Source organism: Patagioenas fasciata, chromosome 14 (assembly GCF_037038585.1).
Source record: "Patagioenas fasciata isolate bPatFas1 chromosome 14, bPatFas1.hap1, whole genome shotgun sequence".
Classification (NCBI taxonomy): Eukaryota; Metazoa; Chordata; class Aves; order Columbiformes; family Columbidae; genus Patagioenas; species Patagioenas fasciata.
In genome coordinates this window covers 15,067,767-15,087,055 of record NC_092533.1, presented here as the reverse complement: position 1 = coordinate 15,087,055, position 19,289 = coordinate 15,067,767, and the positions used below count along the sequence as shown (strand labels likewise).

The 19,289-nt window shown below is 37.6% G+C and overlaps 1 protein-coding gene across 3 annotated transcripts in view; it reads left to right on the top strand.

Moving 5' to 3' along the window:
- Positions 1–19,289, top strand: part of RANBP17 (RAN binding protein 17) — a 149,503-nt gene that overhangs the window by 9,013 nt on the left and 121,201 nt on the right. For all 3 annotated transcript variants that reach the window (XR_011741396.1, XM_071814818.1, XM_065849006.2), the window contains exons 6-14: positions 174–278; positions 2,209–2,374; positions 4,648–4,721; positions 5,181–5,300; positions 5,558–5,704; positions 6,823–6,995; positions 9,366–9,559; positions 13,573–13,678; positions 15,237–15,372. Coding sequence is in view for 2 of the 3 variants with exons in the window: in XM_071814818.1 (XP_071670919.1) it covers positions 174–278; positions 2,209–2,374; positions 4,648–4,721; positions 5,181–5,300; positions 5,558–5,704; positions 6,823–6,995; positions 9,366–9,559; positions 13,573–13,678; positions 15,237–15,372 (1,221 nt within the window). In the remaining variant the exon portion in view is untranslated. The remainder of the gene's footprint in view (positions 1–173; positions 279–2,208; positions 2,375–4,647; positions 4,722–5,180; positions 5,301–5,557; positions 5,705–6,822; positions 6,996–9,365; positions 9,560–13,572; positions 13,679–15,236; positions 15,373–19,289) is intronic.

Below are 19,289 nucleotides of genomic sequence, written 5' to 3'. Positions count from 1 at the left end.
TATATGGAGACAAGAAATTCTTTGTGCAAGGACTTTACCTGTACCAGGTACATACCCTATCTGATACAGACGATAATTTTCATTTCTAGTGTCAAATAATCTGCCAGATAAACCCATCATATAGTTTTAGAAAAGAAGGGAGTGGTTTTTTATTATGTCCTAACTTTTCTTAGGTTGATCATTCAAGGTCTTCAGCAAAACATCGGAAAATAGCTACCTCATTCTGTGACACCTCTCTAAAGGACATACTGATGCTTGCGTGCTCTCTTCTGAAGGAGGTGAGGCTCTTTATAACTGAACCCAAAGTGTTGACATCCTAATTGTCCCAGTTGGAGTCCTTAATATTTTCTGAGTTGATGAATTCCGCACTTAAGCAGATTACATGACACCCAGTCGAACTTAAGTGATCAAAAAACTTTCAAAGACAAACATTCCAGTTTTCTTCCCTCCATGCCTTTCTTGCTTTCAGTGTTTTTTTTTTCTGTGCCATCTCTCTATATTTTGCTGTGAAGCATGAATTATCCAAATTTGAGCTTGTCTTTTGGGATGTTTTTTCTTAATTTAATTGTGTCTGAGTTTTGCTGGGCCCACCATCTCAGTATTTGCTAAAAGAATGATTTATTAAACTGGGAGTGACCAAGAAGAAAGACAGATTCGCAGTCTTGTAGTATGGCAGCGCATTCATATCTGGCCAAGGTGTTTTTCTCCTTCATTAGCTCCCTTATCCTCTCGGTAGCATTTTGGGGTAATTCAGGCTGCAGCCTCTCAGGAGCCTTGGCAGGAGGAGGTGAAGCACGGCTTGCTGTAAGCTGGGTCTGGCAGGACCAGGTAGGTTGAACTGGGCTCAGAGCTGGAATTTGGACTTTCCATTTTGTGCCGATCAAGGCCTTCCATAGCAGTGGAAGTGGGCAGCTTATGTTTTTAAAGGTTGCCTGATTTCTATTCTTGGGCTTATTTAGGTGTGCTGGTTTATTCATTTTTTCTGAAAACCGAATGAATTGGGTGTTGGAATTTGGACACAGGTGTTTAAGCTAAGGGTTTAAACACAGATGCCATCGCAGTGGGTCAGTAGATAGTGGCAGTGATTACTTTTTGGCTAAGAGTATAATTCCTGGAGGTATGAGATTGAGGTACTTCTGTAATAAATGAGCTAAACTGTGTTAGCTTAAATTTCTTTTACAGTGTATTTTTAGTCTAACTAGCATGTTTTACCCCACATTTCCAATAAGTTTAAAGGGAGCATGTTGTTAGCTATTAGTGGTCAGGTGATAGGCAGTGTATTTTTTTTAACAGATAGAGCAATTAAATACTGTATAAGCCCTCACCTCTAAAGAGGGAATGCTCTGCTAATGTACACAGGATGTTTCAAATCTGTGTTGGAATTGCATATTAATGGAAAAATCATATATATTTTAAAAGAAGAATTGGATATTTGTGGAAGGATCTTCTTAGATAGAGTAAACCCCATTACACTTCAAAACAATAAACATATTTTTAAGAACTTGTGTCCTGCAGCAGCCACTTCCCAGCTTTCTTCAAGGTCAGCTGGTCTATAGGTACTTTTTAAATCTCAGGTTGAAAGGTCTTTCTGAGCGACATCACACAGATTTCCAGACAGAAATAGAAGAAAATTCTAATTAGTATCTTTATCGTGCCAACTTTTGTATAGGAAGCTGGTTTTAGAAATATTTCAGTGTCTTTGAATACACTGAAAAATGCACTCAACTAATAAATGTGGCATCACTAAAATAATTCCAAGAGTTCAAAAGTTACAGAAAGAGGATGTTATGTTTATGCAATTTTTTACCCATATGATATATACTCCGTGCTGGTCTGGAGTAACTGAAAGAGAAAACCATGAAACCTGGCAGTGACCGTTAGCACTTTTTTTAACAGATAGTATCAATGACATGCTGAATTTTACCTGTGTTTTATGCAAAAGGATTATTTCAGCAGGCTTTTAAAAATTATTTATACGTCTGGGAGTTTTAGCTTGATGTGGAAGGTGTCACTGAAGTGGTAATAATGATTTCCCCCTTGCCTTTAAGGAAAGACTGCACCTTCTCTTGTTGAAGGATTTGTTTTTTGCTTAGTCTGTGTTCTCTTGCTCTGAACTTCACAGTTTTATATGCAACCATTTTCCTTTTTAAAATTGTTTTTAAAGTGTGTTCTGTGCGGGTGGCCTGACAAGATTTCTTTTCTCCTTAGCTCTTGGCAAAACCTTTAATCCTTCATGACCAACGGCAACAAAGTGTAGCGGTGCAACTTCTGAAGCTTGTACTTAACTGTCTTAGTTTTGATTTCATTGGAAATTCAGCTGATGAATCTGCAGATGACCTGTGCACTGTGCAGATCCCAACAACCTGGAGAGCAAGTAAGAAAGGGTTGTAACTGGTAATAGTCTGAAGTCTATACCCAGTGGATTGTGTAACTTCTTTAATGAAAATACTTGCAAAAATAAAATAATTTTCAACATCACAGTATCACAGTATGTTTGGGATTGGAAGGGACCTCAAAAGATCATCCAGTCCAATCCCCCTGCTGGAGCAGGAACGCCTAGGTGAGGTCGCACAGGAATGTGTCCAGGCAGGCTTTGAATGTTTCCAGGGAAGGAGACTCCACAACCTCCCTGGGCAGCCTGTTCCAGTGCTCTGTTACCCTCACTGAGAAGAAGTTCTTTCTCAAATTTAAGTGGAACCTCTTGTGTTCCAGCTTGATCCCATTGCCCCTTGTCCTATCATTGTTTGCTACTGAGAAGAGCCTGGCTCCATTCTCATGGCACTCACCCTTTATATATTTATAAACATTAATAAGGTCACCCCTCAGTCTCCTCCAAACTAAAGAGCCCCAGCTCCCTCAGCCTTTCTTCATAAGGGAGGTGCTCCACTCCCTTAATCATCTTTGTTGCCCTACGCTGGACCCTCTCCAGCAGTTCCCTGTCCTTCTTGAACTGAGGGGCCCAGAACTGGACACAATATTCCAGATGGGGTCTCACCAGGGCGGAGTAGAGGGGAAGGAGAACCTCTCTCGATCTACTGACCACCCCCCTTATAATACACCCAAGGATGCCATTAGCCTTCCTGGCCACAAGGGCACAGTGCTGGCTCGTGGTCATCCTGTTGTCCACCAGGACCCCCAGTAGAGCATTTTGCCGATGAGTTATTGGTGAACATTTGCTATTTCTGTCACACTTTTTCTGTTGTTCTTTTTACAGACAGAAATAATAAATGTAGTCTGTAACATAAATATTAACAGTAAATCAAATTATTCTAGTTAGACAAAGAATATTCTCATCCCTGGCATATGAACACCTTAAAGAGGTACAGCATTTGTAGCATGTGTTGTTCGTTTTCTTCCTGATGAGAAATCTGTGTGGATTTTTTTTTAAGTGTGCTCTATGTGCTTGTTAATGAAGACAGCAGAAGGTTGTGTCTTGGTTCTTAGGCTCTGGAGGTTTGACTTTGTGGGCTTATACAGTGCAGATGGTGGTCTAGTATAAATATGTCCAAGCCAGCTTTAATGAAATTACCTTGGGTAATGGAGGCGGTTTAGCCCTAGCAGCATGGAGCTCCTTGTAGGCTAATTTATCCTGCTTCTTGGCAGAGTAGACGAGCCTGATTGGAAGTCTGTTATGTCTAGTTAAAGCTGCTACACTGTTTCCCATACCCAAGATGGGATGTTTAAGTCTGGCTTACCTGCATAGCTTTACACTCTGTAGTGTTTGATATTTCTCCTTATTTCGATGATACTGTTCTTCATCAGTTTCCATCCCCAACTCTGTTCCTTCAGCATTAATCTAATTGCAGTGTGAGGGATGAAGGGGACTAGTAACAGCAAGCAGGGGAATCCTGACAAAAGGCTGAATTTGAGCAAGTGCAGTAATTTCCCAAGACCCTCCAGGAAGGAGAAGGAGATGGGTTTTCCCAAGATTTTAGTTGAGTTGGTGGAAGGATGTCCCTTTAGTCATTAAACACAAAGAGTGCCTGAGGAAATGAACCTTTGTTATGTGATGCTTTTTTTTTTCCATAGGTCATCATATAAAACAATGCTTATAAATGGAACAACTTTGAAATATTACTTAATTTGTGAGATTACTTAGTTATGAATTATTGGTGAACTTCTTCTACCCTGTTGGTACCCCTTCATAAAGTAGGATAATGTTATAGTCATTAGATGTGATTCCACAGTGAATTGGTTATGCAGTGTTTAACAAATTTCTTCCTGTTTATCAGTCTGTAGACTTCAGGATAGGAACTTGTATTTGTTTAAATACAGAATAAACTAATTCTTAGTATCTGGAACATGTCTTAGCCTACTACTGTAGTATAGTAACCTGAAGAAATCAGTTTACCTACATCTGTTACAGAACAGTGTTCTGCAAGCAACTGACGAAGTATTGTATCATCTGCAGTTTGAAGGATGTATTCTTTATGAGCTATAGAATAGATCTAATGTGATAAAAAGAGAGCGGTGCTTTGTTTAATATTGTACAATGAAGTAATTAATGCATCTATTTACTGTTGATTCTCGACTACAGTGGTATCTCATTCTTATTGTTTTTGTTAAAAATAAGGTGATTCTATTAAAATAAAGATAATTAATTATTGCTTGTAGAGCGTGATAAAACCAATTTATTTTTTTCCATAGTTTTCCTGGAGCCAGAGACCTTGGACCTGTTTTTTGATTTGTACCATTCCCTTCCACCAGTGCTGTCTCAGTTAGTAAGTGACATGTAATGATTTACACTCAACTAATTAGGGAAAACAGTCTTTTTACATCTATACTTTGTGCAAAAGACCTTGTTTTATTCTGTGCATTAGCGTGTTATGAGTCCCCTGGCTCAGTGCCCAGTCACGATGTCTTGTCTTTGAACTTCAGCCCCAGTTTTCATTTCTGAGTCTGAAAACATTCAAATCCTTCCTCCCCCAACTCAGCACTACTCAGCCACATAGAAAACATCCACCTAATTATTTTGAATTAGTCAGCTGTTGTAAAAGGGAATTTTAAAACTGAGCTATATTTGTGTTCAATGATCAAACAGACATTGCTGCAAAAATAGTCTTCAGACACAGAATGTACTACACACAGCAGTAGGTTGGGTTGCTCCAAACATTAAGAGATGAGTATTCTGAAAGTTTTAATTTTTTTTAAATCTTACAGTATTATTTTTTATTCTTCAGGCACTTTCTTGTTTAGTTCAGTTTGCTTCTACAAGGAGATCTTTGTTCAGCAATCCAGAACGTGCCAAATATCTTGGTAATCTAACCAAAGGAGTGAAACAAATACTTGAAAATCCACAGGTATCTTTTTATTTCTCATTTTATTTATTCAAAATGCTGACACAGCTGTGATTTGATTTTTCCAGTTACGGTCTTCATTAATTTACTGGATCTATTAAAACCACTTTCAGCCAGACATCTGTTTGTTTTGATTTTTGTATTCAAAACAAAGCAAAACCCCTATGCAAATAAAATTGTTGTCCGAATCGCAAAAACACTCATAAAATTTCTGTCAGATTAAGCTGTTAACTTTTAAAAATTTTCTTCTTCAAATTTAGGGTTTATCTGATCCGGGTAATTACCATGAATTCTGTCGTTTTTTGGCTCGGCTAAAGACAAACTATGAACTAGGAGAGCTAGTAATGGTGAAAGATTACCCAGAAGTCATCCAACTTATAGCAAATTTTACTATTACTAGCCTACAGGTAAGAATATATACAGAAGTGTTCTCTTTTATTCAACTCTTGAATGACAGAGAGGACTGATCCTGGTTCTCTGTGTTGATGCTTTTTGAGGAGGGAGTGAGGCTTGTCTTTACCTACAAATATATTTTGTCAGGGCTGTAAATCAGATTTCTAAATTGTCTAGAACTGGTTCCCACTCTTCTTATGAAGTTTTCTAATGGGAGCAGATTTAAAGAAGAAAATGACAACTAAAGTAGAGGATAGATGGATGTAAATCCTCCAGTCTTAGTTCTCACCGTCTCAAAAAATCCAACTAACTAAATTCTCTGTCCAACCCTAAAACACTTACACCTGTGCTCCCATGTAAACTTTGGAGTGCCTATGCTGACTAAGTTCTTGAGTTCTGCTTTTGTGCATGTATATGTACAAACATATGCAGTTGCCTGTATACAAATCTGCTGGAGCACAGTTTCCATCTGAGCTGGATACAGTAGCTATGTGGAATAATAGCTAGGTTTTTGAGGGACCCACATCTGTATAAGAAGGATACACATCACAGGATCAAGATTCTAACAGTGTTAAAAATGTTACAGATTTATTTTTGAAACACACCGAGATAAAGGCACACACACTGTTTTAATACTACAGAAGTTGTCATTTTAGAATTTCCTCCAGAGTCTTTCTCTGGTCTTCAGAATAACAGCTGAAGATAGTGACTTTTAAGAGATATTGACATTTGAATTCCTGAGTTGCCAATGGCAGCTCCATGGCTTAGAAAAGAAAGTAGAGGTGCATTTCTGTTCTTTACATTTCCTGTTAGGTGGCTCTAGACAGTTTCCCACTCAACAGTTAGGATTTTTGAAGGGCCCTTTATAGCACTTTAGTCTCACCATGCCCTGTCTGAGAACCTAGGCCTAGCTCTGAGTTTTGAATCATGGATTTCAACTGATGGAGGTAAGCATGCATGCAAGTCATTCTGGATCTACTCTATAACGTATGCCACTGTGTGTCTCTGTTCCGACTGGCTCCTTCAGTAGTTACGTGAATAAAGAAGACTATTTAAGATAAAAGCGTCATATTTCATAACTAAAATGTCACACTGGGCTGCTTTAACAGAAATATGTTTTGTTTTCTTATAGCACTGGGAGTTTGCTCCAAATAGTGTTCATTATTTGCTAACTCTGTGGCAAAGACTGGTGGCGTCTGTACCCTTTGTGAAAACGGCAGAACCTCACCTCTTAGATACGTATGCACCTGAGATAACAAAAGCTTATATTACTTCTAGACTGGAATGTGTTCCTGTAGTTATAAGGTAAACTTGGAATTACAACTTTAAAGCTCTAATATGGAATGTTTGATTTTTCTGAGTCGTTGGCATATTATCTTTTGTTTAAAATCTAAGTACACTGGCTCTGATTACCATGGCAATTTCTTTAGATTATCTAAATTGTCTGATATCATTTTACTTCTTTTGCTTATTGAATCCAGGCCAAAATCAAATGTAAATTCTAATTGTTTTTCTTCTCACATACCTTCAAGTTTTGGAAAAAAAAAATATTCCCCCCTGCCACCCTTTTTTTTAAGACTATCTGAATGAACTACACTGTTCAGCTGTGAGGTGTTTTCTTGATAAGTCCTTCTGTATGGCCATGGTGGGGGAAAGCAGAATGAACCCCATGCACGAGAAGGGGTGAGATCAACTAGAGCAAGCTAGAGAGTGGCAAGATTGAAACTGGCCGATTCAAAATTTCTTACTTCAAATCTTCTTTTTAATAGTTTAACTAAATGACCTTGTAGTCCACACTATAAGAGAGCAAATAAGAAAGAAGTGTTCAGATTGCTGAAAGGATTTAATTTTCTCCAAGGGCTCTTATAAATTCCTGCCAGACTATGGGACTGCAGAACAAAGTATATCTGCTTTTCCTTTTCAGTTTTACATGACTGCGATGATGTTGTTTATTCAGTTTGTGTGAGGAAGTGCATTCAGCTTTACTGCCGTTGTCCTTTTGTCTCAGCCAAAATCTCATGTCTGCAAATTACATAACCTGTCATCCTGCTGCTTAGTGACTAAGCTGTAGGCGGTGTTATTTATGTTATCACCACAGGTATGTTAAAGACCGAGTTCCTAATGGTTCAAAATCGTGAGCTTCTCTATCATTGTCTCAGGAAAAATAGTTAATAGTATCTAGGGGAGCTTCCAATGTTCCAGTACTAGGACATGGAAGGACCAGTCAGCTTTCCTGACAGCCTTGGTAATGCTTTTGGCATGTGTCCGTTCCTAGCTTTAAGTGATTTTTATACCACTGTGGTATTGTCTTTATTCTCTTAACTGATGAAGATCCTCAGTTGTGGCATTTCTGTAGACAGCAATATCAAATGTACACTTTAATATTGAATGTCCAGGCCGTTCTTGACAAACATGGGATGTCTGGGAGCTGATTTCATAAAACTTCTTCTGTTTCGTCCCAGGAGATTAACTGATGCCTTTGCAAACAAATTCTGTTTTCAGGAATGACCGTTTTTCTTACAAACCAGTATAGTGGATAACACCACCTTCTATTCAGGAGCCATGCAGATGGCCCTTCAGATAGAGAAAGGAGTATCATAGAATCAAATCAGTTGGAAGACACCCTCAGGATCATCAAGTCCAACCGTAACCTCACTCTGACACTAAACCATGTCCCTAAGAACCTCGTCTGAACACCTTTTAAACCCCTCCAGGGATGGTGACTCCACCACCACCCTGGGCAGCCTGTTCCAATGCCTGACAAGTAGCTTGGACCAATGTAGGAAAGTAACTTTTGGGGGGTTTGAATAGCTATTCTCCTTCTTCAGTAAGAGTGAGTGAGGAACTAATGATTCTTCTACAAAGGGTCTACAGAAGGATGCTTTTCTACAACTAGAAGAACAACTTTATTTCAAGTATTTGTAAATACATGAGAAGATGTTTCTTTCAGCCCATCTTGAGCATGAGGATTTCCAGCTGCTGTATATCTCTCTAAGTTTGGATGTTAGCGCTGTTAGCTTTGTTAGCTTTTTGGATGCTATCTTTACCTGTAGATTGTTTGTTGCCTGTGCAACAAATGGGTAACCTGATGAATTAACCTTTTCTATGGTGATTTGTGTAATGAGTATAGTTACACTTCATAGCAAGAACTATCTGTCTCTTTGTTCCATAAGGTCACAGCTTGTTTACAGCAGAAGAAAATAAAGATTTGTAAAGCAGTTGCATGGAATTTTACTGCAGCTTGACTGTTGGCTTTGGTATCATGGTCTTGTGCTTCATCTGATGAATATAAAAACCTCTTTTCAACTGAGTATTCCATTCTTTTATCCTTCTGCGAAAGATGCTGCTTGTTAATATTCTATTCAGGCACAGTGGGCCTTAGTTCTTCAGGATTTACCTTTCTGTGTTCATACAACCAGCCTCATCTCCTCTCCTTGCTTTTTAAAATAGGTATTACGAGGAAGGCACGAATAGAATACTCTCCTGTGTTTGTGTGGATGTGTAAGGGTATGGATGTAAATAAAACAAGATCTTCTGTGTGTCTGTTGTATTCACCAGTTGCTAGGGCTGTTACAGTTCAGCAGTTCAGTGACAGTGATTCAAGAGCTGGATGGGAAAACAGCATCAGCTTTTAAGCAATACTGGCTAAATGGTTACTTTTAATGTCTATTCCAGAGATGGCTTAGAAGATCCACTGGATGATACAGCTACAGTTTTCCACCAGCTGGAGCAACTGTGCACAGTTAGCAGGTGTGAATACGAAAAGACCTGTACATTTCTTGTACAGTTGTTTGACCAAAATGCACAAAATTACCAAAAACTATTGCACTCTTCTAGTAGGAATCCAATAGAAATCACAGTTCAGGAAGGTTAGTATTTAATTTAGTTTTTAGCCTGTGTATTATGTGCCAATAACCATATACTTGCATATGAAAAAGAGAGGTGATTTTATGGCAGATATTCCTACACCGTTTCTCAAACTGGAAGTTAATGCTCCCAGTCACCTTACATCACATTGTCACTAGTTCTCTTTTGTTAAATAGGGTGTGTTGGCAGTTGATGTGTTTGTTTTAACATCTTGTTTCATCTTTAGAATATAGACATGAGAGCTCTAAAAACTTTTAATTTCTGAAAAAGCAGCATTTTAATACCTGAGTTACCCTCGAGGGAATCAGCTGCAACTTGAACATTTTTTGAAAATGAAGATGTTAACTTTCATTCTTTTTGCGTTTATCTGTCTGTAAAAAATAATCTAACACTAAAAACCTTAATTTATTTTGTGTAGCTCTGTTAAGATGAATTACCTAATTTTCAAGAAACTCAAGTTAGTTGTTGTAGTGTAAGTTGTAAAAATAATATGTACTTTTTTTTTTTTCCATATACCTATTTCAGTCCTTTCTGTGTCTCACTTAAATTGTCTTTATAACTACTGGCTCTTTCCTAATATAGTTATACTATGGCTGTTGCATCTTTACATGGATAAATGGTGTTGTTTTGAAAAGGTGAGAGAGGTTACTGCATAATACAACTGTTCTTTGCATGCTATTAAATATTTGTGATTTATTTTGCTGTTCTTTTGGTGATAGCAATTTGAATATCCTGGTTTTTCTTCTATGTAGAAGGCATTTTTTCACTAATTTATGAGACCTCCTGCTTTTTTATTAATTCCAGTTTCTTCCATGCACCTATCAACTTTTATTTGGGAGAACTTTCACTGATGACCTGATTTTATTGAGCAGCTGCAGTCTGAATTTATGTGACTTCTCCACTCCTGGAGGGGGGTTGAAAGGAAACAATTGGTGCCAGTGCTCTGGGGGTCGCCGTTATGCGTTAGAAAACATTCGATGCAGTTTAAATATTGTGTTTCTCTTCTGCAAACTAAACATTTGTGCTCACATTGAACAATAACTGTGCTATCCCCTAGATATACATAGTTAAATTTAGATATTTAATGGCTTTTAATGTTACAAAATAAGTTAATATAATATTAAGATCTCTTTTTATTATACTGTCTTGCTCTCTGTATCAATAGTCATGCGGTCCTGGTTTACTAAAACAATAATCCCCAAGAAATGGGTCATTAACAGTAGTTAATGATTACTTGTGATCTATGGTAATGACTGATTTCTTTGGGATTATTGCTCTTGTAAACCATAATTACAGATTATTACAGCAATAATTATTTTCTAAAAGAAAAGATGTTGTCTGCCTCAGTAATTGCAAAAGCAAATGCACTGAAAATTTTAAATAGCAAAGGTATAAAAGAGGGAAAGAAGTCATACCTATCAATTGATATTGTGCTAAGAGAAGAGGGCTATCATCAGAAAAATAACTATGCACTTAAAAATTAGCTACTGCAATTTGTAAAAAGGAAGACGAGGTTTTATTTTGAAAAGGGTTATTGGCCAAAGCGGTGGCTCTGCTCTTTGAGCCAGCTGGTGCCACTTCACAGTTGGTTTTGATACCATCTTCAAATGACCATTCTTTAGTAGCTGGTTATGCTGAATTCACTTGAGTGATGCCTGTTCTGTTGGATGTTTCAGCTCCTCGGTGTTTTGCTAATGATGGTGCATTCTCTTCATGTCCTAAATTAACAGCGGTTTGTGCTGCGATGTGTCGTGTGTCCGATGGGGTTTTGTGTGGCAGTGTCCTGTTTGTGAAGAAGCACAGGTCCTGAAACATGGAAATCTGGTGGCTGTTGGGCAACTGATACCAGATTATTAGGAACAGAACAGTAACAATCCGAGAAGACATTTGGAGGTCTTCCTCATATATCTTGTCTCAAAAGTTAACACTTGTTCCCTGTCACAAAGTGGTTTACGTTGCAGATCTCAGACTGTATTACATATTCATGTGTCTGTTTGGTTTTCTGTTGTTTGTTTGTTTTTTTTTTAATAAGAGCGAGATTTAAGATAAGCCTGAACGCTTTCCTTTGCTTGTGTTGAAATCATCTGCATGTTATTGCATACTCTGCATTATATTTTTGTGTGTATTTAATCTCACCATCTTTTTTTTATGTCTAGAATGCACTTACTATATACCTCTGACAGAACCAGAATTAGGTATGATGGATAGGCTTGTGTTCAGGCCATGAAGATACTGGAACTCCTCAGAACTACTAATGGGTCCTGGGTGAAGCAGCTTAGGAAGTAGAGCGTTCAGTGCTCTCTGTTCTGTGTTTTTCAAATTAAACCAATGCAAAGCATGAGGGAAATTAAGTGAAGTTTAATGGTATATAAATGAAGAGTAGTTTGTCAGAGATTTGAAACAAATGTGAAATAAAACCTCAAAGGTTTCAGTAGATACTGTGCATCTAGCAGTCCTGACGTGTACATAGAAACATCCAAAACAGAATATTGTTTTACAGTTGTAACTTCATTTGTTTATCTGCAGTTATCCTTTATGTTAAATTTCCAAATGTGTTCAGACACTGTTCAGGGTATTGTCTTCTCTTGTAAGTGATGTTGTCATCACTTGGTAAAATCCCAACAATGGGGGCAAGACATCATATGCCCTATGTAAATATCTCTAGTCGGTGAGAAGCCTGGTTATACTTGGTTTTACTTACACGGAAAATGTTCTGAGTTGTCTTCAATGGGTCGATATTTTCAAACAGTTCATTTGAATTTATTATAAAGTCTATTTTGCTAAATGAACATGGAGTGTAAAAGTAGCTTTGCTGTTCTCTAGTCTAAGTGCATTTCAGTTGTGGAAGAAACCTTTAATGGTATCCTGAAGTTTTAACAGTTCTGTATGTCACTTTGCTATTCAGGTCTTAGTTTTGATCCTACTTTAGGGAAAATACTGCATCTTTCCAGAGAGAGGATACCATTAGTTACTGGATTCGCAGCTTAAAAAGCTGAAGCAGGAAACTACATGACTTCGATAGGTATCAGTAGGTCAAATTTAAAAATATTCCACCTTAATGAGACAGAGAGATTAAAATCATCCAGGTGTTGCAACCCGGAAAGGATTTTCCAGCAGAGAACTGCCAAAAGAATTCTCCTGAGTTGCATGTTTGTAAACTTAAGAGTTTCATATTTATTAAGCAGTGTTGCACTATATGAAAGTCTGTACAAAATACATGCATAGACTGAAGGAGTTATTTATGGATACTCAGCTTTTCAGAAATGAAGATCCTTACATTGTACTGCACTTGATAAGGACTTTGCCAGTGCTTTAGGGAAAACTGACAGCTAAATAATCTGGGAGATGAGAAGGCACAGCAGCATGGCTTGAAAGGGATGAGCTCTGTCCTTCAGACCCTTTCACAGAACAGTCCACAGAGACCTTCAAAACTGTGTCCTAGCTCTCAAACTCTTTGCTTGAAGAATATATCTGATATATCACATCAGTATTTTCTTACATGCAGATCTCTTCTAACTTTAAAAATTACAGACTTCAGATATTAGTTTAATATGACAAAGAAATCTTTATTTGAAATAGAACTAAAAAGTACATCATATTGAGTCTTAATTCCTTCCTAATGCTATAAGTAAATGTAACAGACCCAGTGTATATAGAGTTGTTCCATGCCTTGAAGTGACTTGTAGCAGGCAAGTGAGGATACTAGATTAATTGTATAGCTAATCTTATCAGGCCGAGTTTGCTTAATTTGTGTTCTAGGTTATTTCCTTTCTGTTTTATTTGTAAGCATGTCCAGGTTAATATGCTGTTCTACTTTATCTGTCGGTTCTGCTCAGGATTTTGTGTTGATTTGTCTGGTTAAGTTTGAAATCCAGTGAGGGCAGAAACCTAACCGTTCTCTTGACAGTGTTCCATAGCCTGATACCTTATGGAAGTGCTGATACCTTATGGAAGTGTATTGTATTAGCGTAATGGTTTATAACCATTAACCGTTCTTCTTTCTTTTTAATGGTAGGACGGCTGGCATGGCTTGTGTATTTTGTGGGTGCTTTTGTGGAAGGACGATTAACATACACTAGTACTGATGAACATGATGCCATGGATGGAGAATTATCCTGTCGGTAAGTATTGCTTGGTTTAAATTCTTTATTTTGATTTTTTTAAATGATATTTAGTATCAGCAGATATTTTGAATTTAAATGAGTCAAATTTTGTGCAGTTCTTGAATGGTGGGTGCTCAGGGACTACACTGACTTTCTGTGGATTAAGACCGTTCCAGTGGCTTTTACCTTTTCAGTGTCATCATCTGGGGCAGTGAAAGAGTCATTAGTTCAATAATTTGAAAACTGTGCTTCAGAGGAAGGGAAGAAGATTAAAGGCAAATGTGTCTCTAACTATAGCAGTGTTTAGATATGCCCATGTAGCTGCCTGTATTCATTTGTGCATTATACTTGTATACAATTGTTAATCTTATTAGTTGTGAGTTACGGCCTTTATTTTCTGCACTGCTTCCTTTAATTATTGCGGGTGAAGAAGTGCAGAGGAACTGCTGGTCAACCGTTGAAAATTTAGACTCACTTTAGAACAAAAAGGCTTGGAATTAAAAAAGAAGGCCCTAGATTTAAAAATGTATGTACTAGAGCCTTCTTTCTGCAAGTTGTAGGGCAAGAGGTGAGCTAGGGATTATTGTGAATGATGTGTATTCCTTGTGGCAAAGCCAAAGTATGTGGCAAAATCTTCCTAATCGTGTTCTCACCCACAAGGATGTTTAGAAGGGCGTGCGTATTTGATCCTGCTATTTACATCTACTAGCTAACACGTGAAAAAGGGCATACAATTTAGAATTGCATAAAAAGCTGTACATTTTCACTTTTGTTTCTTGCCTTCCTAGTCTGCCCTGGGGCTCTGTGTTGTTAGCAATCTTCCACTATCTTTTTATTGAAAGTGAGAGGTTTTAATATACAGGCTTGCAGATGAAGTAGGTACTGACTTCTAATGCAATGATTATATATTTCAGAATTGGCGAAAGGTGAGAGTAATTTTTTGAATTGCTAGGGAATTAGGATGTCAAGGAATAGATAGCAGAAGAACATGGGAAATTGAATAAAGGGAATATTCCTTTTAAAAAAATGTATTAAATTTTCTTAGCTGACGTAGGCTGAAATCAATTATTTGAAATCAGTTCTGGTAATATGGACATATACACCAAGTAGGGATTTAGGTCAGAAAATACGTGTTTGTTCAGATGTTTTAGGAGAGACAGAAGTGGGAAGAAGCAAGGCAGACAGTGCATTATATACGACATGTGTAAACCTATTTCTAAGTACAATAGTTTCAATTTCCAGGGAACCTGAACATCTCTTCCTTGCAGTTGGAGACCCGTGCTTCCCGAATTTCTTTGTTTCTTTCATCACAGAATTGATGCTGTAAGAAAGAAAACAACATTTTACAAACTCACCACAGTGTAACACATGTTTCTGAGAAAATGTCAAGTGCCAAAATAATTAGAAAAGCGTTATGTTGATGTTTATGCAAAATTTGCATCTAAACAAATCAAAATCCTAGAAGAAACTTGGGCAAACAAAAAATGGCTGATGGGTTCCTAGGGAAATTAGCTGTCACAATATCCTTTAATTTGAGAATTCTTCCTGAAAATGTTGGTTTTTTTCTGTCATTAAGAGTTTTTCAGCTGATGTCTTTGATGGATGCCCAGTTACCACAGTCTAGTAATGAAAAAGTAGAACTGGCAATTCTCTGGTTCATGGATCAGTTCCATAAAACATATGTTGGAGACCAGCTTCAGCACGGCTCAAAGGTAAATATTTGCTCTAAACCACAGCACTGAAAATCAAAATGCCTTTGAATAAATTGATCTGCCAATATATGTTACACATAAAAGCTGTTGAGCTCAGCTGGTGGCTGCTTGGCTAGATGGACAGATAGACAAGTTATTTATGTGTTGTTCATCTGTATGGGCTTCTTACCATGTGTGCTTTTGGGTGGTGGCATACAGGGAGTTAATATTTTAACAGCTATGTTCATTAAACAATTTTAGGTTACTTTGCATTTCAATTTTTTATTTCAAACATTTAGCTGGGTTCTGCTATATTGTGTTATATTTCACAGCTGGGTACGCAAGATTTATTCTTTTAATAGTTCTGTTCTTTTGACAGTTACTCATTTATGTGGTTTCCACTGTATTTCTCACATTACTTGGCTTTTCTGCATTTTAAATAGGGAAGAGGGAAAAGTAAGATGCATCTTTGAAGAAGCGGCAGTTAATTCACCTTAACTGTAGGGGACAGTCATAACATAGATGTTATAAAGAGAATGTCAGTAAGATGAGATCAATTGATCTTGAGAAAGACGGCAAGAATTCTGTTGGAGCCCCAAGCAAATCTTTAGCAAGAATTGTGACAGTGACGGAGATTTGGTTTTACTTGTCTAGTACTTGGTCCTTGCTTTCTGGTGCACGGTCCCAATCTCAAGAATTCTTTTATCGCTTCATGTTTGAACTGTACTTTATTGAATGGATCCTCACTTAATGTTAAAAATAAAGCTTTCCACTATACTGAACTACATTTTCACAAAAGCGATGTGTTCCTTTCAGCTGCCAAAGCTGATTTGTTATTTTTAAATCTGGTGCCCTGCTCTAATGCAAAGTAACAGAAGGTACACAGTAAAAATGTGCTCATGCTCCTGATATTTTCATTAGCAAAATTCCTGCTGGCGGCAGTTCAGAGGCAACACGGCTGTACAGTAGCTGTAATTCCCAGATTATATTTTAATTTCTGTCTGGTTTTGAGGCTTTTGATTTCACCTTGTGTTCTGGCTGCTGGAGGTGTAACCGCGTGGAGAAACCCTATCAATGTCTAATATGCTATAACAGATTGTTTTAAGAGATTGTATACCTGAGGTTTTTGTGTCCACCCTTACAGAAAACTGCAAGAAGCGTTTGTATGCGGGTGAAGCAGCAGGCAAAATACTGAAGTACATTATTTATACTTAATCACCTGGAGCTCCATTGTCAGTAGGAAAAATGTAGACTTGAACATTTGCCAGCTACACCAGAATTCAATACGTATTAATTTATCCAGCTCAGCCTTGTGTTTTGAATAACCAAAAGACTGCCTCTGCGATTGCGTTGTGTGCGGAAGGTTAAATGGTTAATTATTGAGTAAAATGCTGGCTAATGTTTCCATTTGATTTATTGAAGAGCACTTCGAACAGAAAGAATTAACTTTTACTGAAAGGACATGGGGGAAAACTGTAGGAAGTATTCAAGAAAATGGTTTTGTGTTGTTTTGTTTTATTGTCTTGGTTTTCCCCCGCCCTGATAAGTGGACACAAATCAAACTGATAATATATCATATTCCATATACTGCCTTTGCTTATGATGTGTCTTGTATGTAACCAGACTGGGAAGGTGGGAATTTTGCAAGGCTTTGATGGTGCATAACATTTCAAGGAGTGTTTCGAAATTCTAGCCCCAGTCTGGCAACTCCATAGTTCATTGCAAATGCATTTTCGAAGTGTGGGGTGTTTTTAAATGTTGTGCTTAGATTACGTTATCTACTGATAGGATTTAGTTTGCAGTCAAATTCCACTTTTGTTCTGGTAGGCCTGGTAAAACAGCCTCTCATTTCCATTGATAGACTCCCATGGCCCACATCACATTATTTTACCAGATCTTATAACAAAAGCTGTGTGTGAAGGCGTCTGAGCTCCTGGTTTTGGTGTTTGTAATTTTTAAATTTTTAATAAAACTAAATGAGATGCTTGTACACATTTTGCAGTTAAGAGGAAGTCAGAAGGCAGCACTTGTAACGATTCTTGTTTTATCCTGCTGTAGCAGCAAGTATAGCAGCAGATGGCATTCTACCCTCACAGTTGTAAATCCTCTGGTACTGTGTCTCGCTGGCAGCTATCTACAAATATGCAATAAAAAGGCTCACGCTTGGAAGCAGGAAAATCAGACATATATCAACTGACTAAGTTAATACACATTTATATAAATATTCAGGATTGCTTGAATTGCTTTATTTACAGAATGGATAATGGAAATTCTGCATGCTTCAGCCATGTTGAAATAATTTTTGAGAATATTTCTCTATTTGGTCGTATGCTCACATACAGAAGAACAGACAATGGTGAGAGAAAACTAAATACTCTAATGAAATTGTAGAACAAGTCTTCTATATAAATATACAAACGTGTATATAATAAAAGCAAACTCACTATAGAAAAAGAAAATTGGCTAGGTAAATTAATGCATTCTTATTAAACAGTCCGGTGGGACTTGCTGTCTAAGGAAGAATACCAAAACCTTGGAGATCTCTTCCATGGTGCTGTAATACACTTTTAGTACCATTACATTCTCAACATGAAAATAATACATCAAGATACTGTCCTTTGAATCAGATAGACCTTTGAATGAATATATGTATTATATTTCTGTTGAATACTAGGCTGTATACTGTACAGCACTATTAATATCTATTTGTCTATCAATATGTAGTTCGTTTTAATGCTGATATGACTTGGCCTTCACAGAGTCCTGTTTTTGTGGCGTATTGCTGCTTTGGCTGCTGGCAGGGTACTAGAAAATGATTTGGCTGGAAAAGCCATTGTAGCTTCTGTTTCTGTCTGTGGTGGCTCCAGCGTTGCTGGAATGTGTCACTGTAAGAGTGTAATATTGCATTGAAACCTGATTCCTGACAGCAAACACATGTTCTTTGTTAGAGAAAACATTCCTGTTTTGAATGAGACTTTTTCTTTCCAATATTCTTCAATGTAACAACAACTACGCAATTATGTATGTATATTCGCAAGTGAGATTAGACTGGGGGAAAATGTGATCGCAAAGGATGGGATTTGAATTCAGAAAGGTCTTCGTAAGCTGGAGAAATAACCTGAAAGTTTAAAATGCTGGTGAAACACCATCCTTAGGAAGGAAAATTTCCGCTTACAGTTACCACTGGGAAATCTCTGAGCAGGCGGTATTATTTCAGCAAATGCTGTGGAGGTGAATGTCTTGCAAGCAGGGGTAACTCAACAGCATGTGTTGGTTTTGCACACAGGAAAAATATGTTGTTTTTGTGGATGTAGTAACAGCAATATTATGTCAGGTGTTGGAATTTCTTATTTCTGTATATTTGGCTCTTACTGGCCTTCAGCTGGAATAATATGTCTAGTTATGGGCACCACACTTTTAGAAAACTGGGGACAAATGGCAGAGTATGACAATGCAAGTAAGATGCAGAAGATAGTGCTTTGGTTTGGTTTAGCAGATAGAATACTGAGCTGGGACAAAAATCAAGGCTATCAAGGGTTGTTCTTGAAAAGCTAGTGATCACGTGTTTTCAGAGCCCTTCAAGGAAAAGACAGAATGTAATTCACTTAATTTGTAGCAAGGAAGACCTGGAGGAAGCTTTTTAAGTATGCCAATAGCGGAGTGCTGGTGCGTACTACCCAAGATGCTATGGGGACTTTTGATTTATGTCTAGGTGTACTTAATCCATTCTTCCGTAAAGTACAGGATAAACCAGAAGCCTCGCTGGTCTAATCTCATGCTTCCTAGTAAGACCATTATAAATGGTCATGGTTGGTTGCTCTTGCTTAGCCAGTGAAAAGCGTGCTTAGGGGGGAAATGAGCCCTACTGTTTGTATTGTATGTTATGTTAATCAACCACCAATAAGGAATTTTTCTATTATATCAGGATTTTATTTTAG